Genomic DNA, 6,911 nt, shown 5'->3' on the forward strand with positions numbered 1-6,911 from the left:
TACTTCAGGTAACAAACGATATGGGCTTGCTCCAGTTCCACTATCATTCCGTACCACTCATTTACTCGATGTTACAAGGTGATGCAATGAGTTTAACAAATATGAGGCTCTTGAAATAGCGCACTTTCGGAACGAAGCTATTTTATATATTATTTACTTTGTTATAATAAACATATGTGTTATTCTTCGTTTGCATGTGGACAAATCCTATTTTAAAAACAATCGTGTATACGATGGTTGTTTGATTATTCGAACTTAGTTCAAGTTGCACTAGGAATCCCCCAACTCAGGTGTAATTAGGGTATGTGCAGTCAACTATTTAAATTGACCAGTATGTATTCTTGCTCTGATTCGCATACCGCTCTTTTTTCTTCTAGCAATTAAACAGCTTGCATGCCTGTGGCGTGTTTTTACCCGCCTTACATCCGCTTTTTTATAATATGTCTTGCTATCAGTCATTCTTCGGCCTTGTGCCGACCTCTTCGGCCGCGTATTGCCAGACACATGTCGGACATCCATTGAAATGACTTTTAGTGACGTTGTAGCTTTGTCAAGCAACACACTGTCCGTAACCCGAATCCAAGCACATAATAATTTTAAAGTAAAACGAGAGCACTGGACGTTATAACATTGGTTACCCCATAAGACGACATAATCAGCCGGTCAAAACAAACCATGTCCGACATCAGGAAGCGACGTGGGGAAAATGATCACCGAGAACGAAGGATGTTTGCTACAAACACCCGACTTTTTCAAACTGTTACATTAAATACACACTACCTAAATCCGATAATATCTCATTGCAACTCGCAAAAAAAATGCGAATCGAGATAATTCTATGGAACGTCGCTCCCATGGTCCGCTTTCCCAGTCTAAATATCTACTGAATCATACTTACGGCCAATACGTAGAAAGGACCATTATATTTCTTTAAAGCGTTTGTTAACTGGTACAAATAAACACATTTTTGGATATTAACATAGATATGCTCGAGCAACCATTACAAAGTGGATGACACGCCACCGTGTATCATTGTATTACCTTTGACATAATGGTCAGAACAGAAAAAACAGACCCCACAACAAATAGGTTCAATAACTCATTGATGTCGAGCAGGTTTCACTGTTTAGATCTTTGCCACAAATCGAGACCCTATATCCATCTAAGTTCATGAGACTGGCAATACCATCAGCTTTACCATCAGTGCGCATTTCTGCTGCCAGACTATTGAAATGGCCATGGTGACATACGGTTTATAGCGACACGTAACAGCGTCGTCACATCACGGCAACGGAAAGCGCAGCATCAATGGCACACTCACCGGAAACAAAGCGTTTGCAAAGCTGCCTCTGAACAGAACCAGCTCATGGAATCATAATGCGGCGCTGGCGATAGCGTATTCTTCTTGTCCAAAGACTATTTATATTATCCAACTGCGAACTTTATTCGCACTTGCATACTTGCTAGACATAAAATAAGCCCAATGCATTTTTCAACATGTATCTCTGTTTAATCCGTATAGTAGATTTTGGCCCCGAGATAGTAGTAGGTTTTGGGTAAAAATCAGTGGCGTAGACATCTGCAGATTGCGTCGGGTGCGGAGCGGAAGAGGGAGGAATAGTAATACAATATTAAAATCAATCTTTTTTTCACTGGCCTGAACTGAATTGATGCTTAAACCTGAATGACGCAAATTTAAACGATGCGTGTTATATTCTGACGGACAGAGGTGTCGAGTACTGCTGATGTAGCTCACGGCATCAAGATTTCGTTGTCTTTCGAGATTTCAGGTACCATCTGCTTGTTTCCGGATCTTGGATTACACTCACACGGTTATAGCTCGTAAGTTATCTATTGACTTTACCAGTGACAGGTTTAGCTAACATAGACGTCTGGTTACGTGCACTAGCCATGCCCTTAGCACCGAAGTTCTGAAGACAAAACTTTTGTTTCATCCAAATTTCAGGTAACGGTACTGCTTATTTTAAACAATAATCTATCAACTCTACTTTGCAAACGAAGCTACTATCTATCCAGGTAGGATCTATGTTGCAACCCCAAACAACAAGCGCTTTCGTCGTAAAACAATCCGTTTACATAACGTTACGATACACGATCGCATGCGCGTGCTCTAAGCGAGAAATAAATCGAGCCACACATAAGTGAAGCGTGATTCACTGCCAAAAAAAATAAAGAACCCCTTTTGGCTGTGGCGGCCGACCTGGGTCTGAATTGCCGTACAAAGAAGCGCTAGAGAAAGCTCCGTTATTTTCAGCTACCCAACAGATAGTTGAACTGCTCAGACGGCGATATGTCAACATGAAAGGCCCAATGCAAACGGTCTCATGCCGTAGTGTTCAACTATGAACCGTTTGGATTGTTGCGGAAGGAGTGTTTGACCGACCCCGGCGAAAAGACCATCCAATCTCAGATATCCATGCATGGAATCTATAGTCAACCGCTTCGACTTCTTGTGGTTGTTGAAGGTGGCAGCAACGCTCATTTTCCGCTGTACCACGAGACACCTCCTGTTATGCTGATGGACACACACCCCTTGGGGCAGCCGGCGATCGTTACTGGATATTATATTCGGTGGGTGCCCGTTGGCCACAAAGTCAAATATTACCCAGCTCAGTTCTCCACTAGTCAAAAACACTACGATGCCAGAAGCGACGCGCATGGGAGCCACCAAATTCAACCCAGTAAGCTAGCTAATAGTCACAAACCTAGCCAATAGCTGGGTCAAATGCCATTAAGATACTTCAAGCTTTTCTGGGGAGTCGACGGTCGATCTAGAAATGGTATAAAAAAGGGTACTAACCGAATATTGTGCGACGGTAAGAGTTGAAATTTGAAATGGAGATACTTTCTGGCAGGGTCATAGTTCGACGTTAGGAATGCAACTACAGAGGACTTTTCGTAGCACATGTCTGCTAGTCTAATACAAAGTTGGTCAGTCGGCAAAAACCAGAGAATACGACCACAACTGGTTACCCTATGTGCAAGTATCGAAAAAGCTACGAGGACGCCAGCCGTGAATTACTTATAAGCAATCTGTCAAAAAGCTCGAAATTTTATATGCTGAAAAAGGCTAAACATTAGTGAACAAGGTAAGCCCGAATCTTCTAACAACACTTATCGATATCGTCTCGTATATTTCACACCAAAGATATCAGTACGCGCGTCCCCTATATGTCCTTTACGCGTTCATTATAGCGCACATTGTCGACCAGTCTTTAGCCGGATCAGTCAGATTTGCGATCAGATTTTGCGAGATCAGTCTTGAAAAGCTTGCAAGCGAATTTTCGCTAGTCGATCACGTATAGCAGGATATATTAATCTGCAAAAAACATAATATATATATTATACAGGTATAGGGATGTATCTTTTTACGATTTAACGGGATTGGTAAATTGCTTGAAAATCATACAACTGGTCGAGCTATTTAACAAAGCTTCTCCAACTAGAGCTTATTGAGTGACCCTAATCTTAATTAACGCCGCTACAGTATGTTTTGAGTTTTTACAGAAATGACACATACGAGGCTAAATCAAAAAATTTAACGGGATTGTGTCCTTGTTAGCTAGACAATAGCTCGACGTTATTAAGCGTTGTTATCGGTGAAAGTATTTTCTCATGTACTTAAAACATCATCTATGCCCGTCTGTCACCTGGGCCCGTATGTGGCATCAAGAACAGGACGCAAACCTCATTTTCGGGTTTTGTTTAGGGCGGGTTAGAAGTTCATGTTTACTTCAATGTGCCAGATGGTATTCAGTGGTGAAAGATCAACTATTAGTTAGCATAAGATCGCGTATCAAAATACTACTACAATCATTAATATGAGGCTCACGAAAGAAGATGTGTTCAGGTTTACGTCTGCTACTACCGTTAATCATCACTTGAGACGGCTAGCTCCCAGAGAAAACAACGTTTGTGTACGAACGGTCTAAGACTTATATCACTTTGTGCATTTCTGGATTTGCTAAGCGAACACGTTACCGCTTCATTGTCACGAGAAGTACTTTAATGTTTACCGTTACCACTAAACGTTCGGTAGCAAACTTTATATACAGTAACGCTTCGTATCTTTAACAAAAGATACGTTCGTTCTATATAATAATTGGTCGTTTTTATTAGGAAATTGTAAAGGATTTCATGATACTGCAGCATCTTAATATAACAATAATTAACGCGCCATGGACAGTTAAAGCTATCATTCACTATCAAAGCACATAGATCACTGAGGTAACAGGACTTTTTCGCTATTACATTAGAAATACATAGAAAATAAATGATCATTCATAGCTATCTCTTTCCTCATCGCTAAGTACCCTACGTATATAAGTGTTCTGGCTATCAGTGTGATCGATACAAATATCCTTCTAGCACTACACCTCGAAATTAGTATTTTTCTACTTCATAGATGTTACATATCAATATAAGTAAACGTTTCTGGGGAATTGTAACGCATGCAGTCTATCAGTAATATATTATAACGTCTGACGGTCGATCTCCGTGCATGTGTAGCTCGAATCCACCGAGTGGCGTGTGGGGTAGACCCGCATTACGCAGCCGGTAATCCTCCCAGCAGCTTACAACTGTCATCTATCCATCCATTGTCACCTGGTCGCCTCACCGTTCGGTGTTTGCCTGCCTGCCTGCCTGCCCGTACTTTTGCTCACCCAACCTCCGATGATACAGTGGGCCCGTTGCTTCGACCGAGCAGGAAGGCACGATCAGCTTAAACAATGCTGAAAACACAACGCTCATTAGCACGACTCTCTACCAACGCACTTCGGTGTGTACTGCTAGGACAGAATAATAAATAAAATCCTCTAATCAGTCTGCTGCCCACCAGTGCTTATTAGCTACAAATAGGACTAGACAGTTTTCATTATTGGGTCGCCATGGCTTGTCCTTCCGTCATTTGGGACACTGAGCCAAGACAATGCTGGTAAATTTGCGCGCAACGATCGTAGCAATGGGGAGAATATGTCAATAGGCCGGGCTGTGCTTATGGTGAAATTCCAAAGCTCAACAGATACTAATGGCATAAAAGTCTAAACCGAAAAGGAGCAATCTCTTATACCACATTCGACTAACGGAGTCGCCTAAACGTTCGAATACATAGGGGCCTAATATATATAGGTAGTATTTGCGGGCCGCATACCGACTATTGACAGCAGAAAAATACAAAAAAGAAAAAAAAGAAAATCAAAGACTAGCAATTTCATCAGATAAACGTAACTAAGCAAGTTTAAATAGGACTAAACTCTATGAGAATTATAGGTATTCTATGGTAAATACGATGAGACATCGACCCTGGCTAAGTTTGCACGATAGGAACGATGCTGAATAGAATTTGACGCAGGGAAAAGGTTTCGTGTTGGCAAGACTAAGCGAGAAGTGAATAGCATGCAATCAGAACGTGCTCTTCACCGTTCTAGCCACGTGTACGACGTACTTTTAGGCGTCAAATCAACCCAGTCATTTACAAGGTCTATAATGATGCAATCAAGAGCGAACTATGTTAATTAATAGCACTTCATTGATGCATCATCAGGTTTTTTAACGTTTGTCATTTGTTTTCTAAAGCGAATTGGTAGTCACTATCAATGCCTGCTACGCTAAGCTTTAATCACAACCCAGTTATGGGTTTCCGTGTCTATGTGCGTTCACAAGAGAGCGAAACAAACGCTAAGACCTCTCTGTAATCGAGTTCTTTTACTAGTGTTTCATCGTTAAGCGAGTTCTTGATACCTTTAGATTAATATTGAATATGTCTCTTAGAAGACTCGGGGCAATCGGACACTGTGTACTGACCAAAGATTGTCAACTAGTAATCAACAAAAATCAGCCTTCGAACCTCATCGCACAGCGAACCGGTGATAAACGATGAAGATCTTAATCTTTCTCGCGCGCTTCGTCTAACCTATTGTATACGCTAATCTACCGTTTAGAAGGTAACATGGAAATGAATGTATCATTTGCCCGCATGTATAGAAAATACACAAAGCGATATCTCTTTCGAATCATAGAACACACAGTCTGCAAAATGGGAAGTTCAAAACTTTATGTATATAAATGCTGTATTATTAACGTTTCTCCAGTTCGCTGTACTTCTTCGCAAAGATGAGCACAATTCGGCTACTATAAAAATTTTGTCTGATATCGAAATTCATCCACAATGATCGGGTGCGCGCATGGCTGTTCGAGGGGCCGATGAAATGAGGCAGTAAGCGCGAACCCGTCGACCGCCAGCCAGTCGAAAGAGCGCCTAATACGCCGAGACCGAAAAATCACAGCAACGATGGCTAAGATAATACACACTGTTTAGTCCACCACCGTTTGTTTCTTGTCCCGAGGTCTCGTATGAAATCGAAGAAGACAGAAGGTAGTACGCCCCTTTTTCAGCGACAGGTCCTTACCACTCTACATACTTTCATACGTTAATAAACGACCCTAAAGAGACATCCCCAACGCGCCCATGCGCACACGAGTAAAAGCTTCAGCTCCCTCAGAAAAAAAATCCTTCAGGTGCAACCTTTCGCAGTTCCTGCTACACAACCGCACCTATCGCTCTTGTGTGTCGTCAACAGCAAGATTTAAAGAAGGGTTGATGATTTATTATCGATTCGTTTCTTGGATGAAGCCGGTGTTTCTATCGCGCCTCCTAGAGAATATCGAACACCTTGTAGTCATAGGACTAAAAATGGTACGACAATATAGGCAACTATGTAGTATCATAACCTGCCGCGTCTACGGAAGGGAAAGCACAATCCCGCACAGAGTCCCTGTTTTTCGACAAATAGCTAGCTAGGATATTTCTTTTTAAAGCTAAAGATCAGCGCGTAACAATCGCTAGGCTGCGTGAGCATCTTCGAGACGAAATGCCTCAAGCGCTTCCC

General features: G+C 41.8%; 1 protein-coding gene across 1 annotated transcript in view; it reads right to left on the reverse strand.

Moving 5' to 3' along the window:
• Positions 1-6,676: 6,676 nt before the first annotated feature.
• The window catches only part of LOC111261085 (uncharacterized), a gene marked incomplete at its 5' end in the record, with an annotated part of 1,451 nt that continues 1,216 nt past the window's right edge, over positions 6,677-6,911 (reverse strand). Inside the window, one exon of the mRNA XM_022834306.2 lies at positions 6,677-6,709. Coding sequence (XP_022690041.2) covers positions 6,677-6,709 — 33 coding nt within the window. The remainder of the gene's footprint in view (positions 6,710-6,911) is intronic.

This window comes from Varroa jacobsoni, unplaced genomic scaffold, assembly GCF_002532875.2.
Source record: "Varroa jacobsoni isolate VJ856 unplaced genomic scaffold, vjacob_1.0 scaffold_517, whole genome shotgun sequence".
Classification (NCBI taxonomy): Eukaryota; Metazoa; Arthropoda; class Arachnida; order Mesostigmata; family Varroidae; genus Varroa; species Varroa jacobsoni.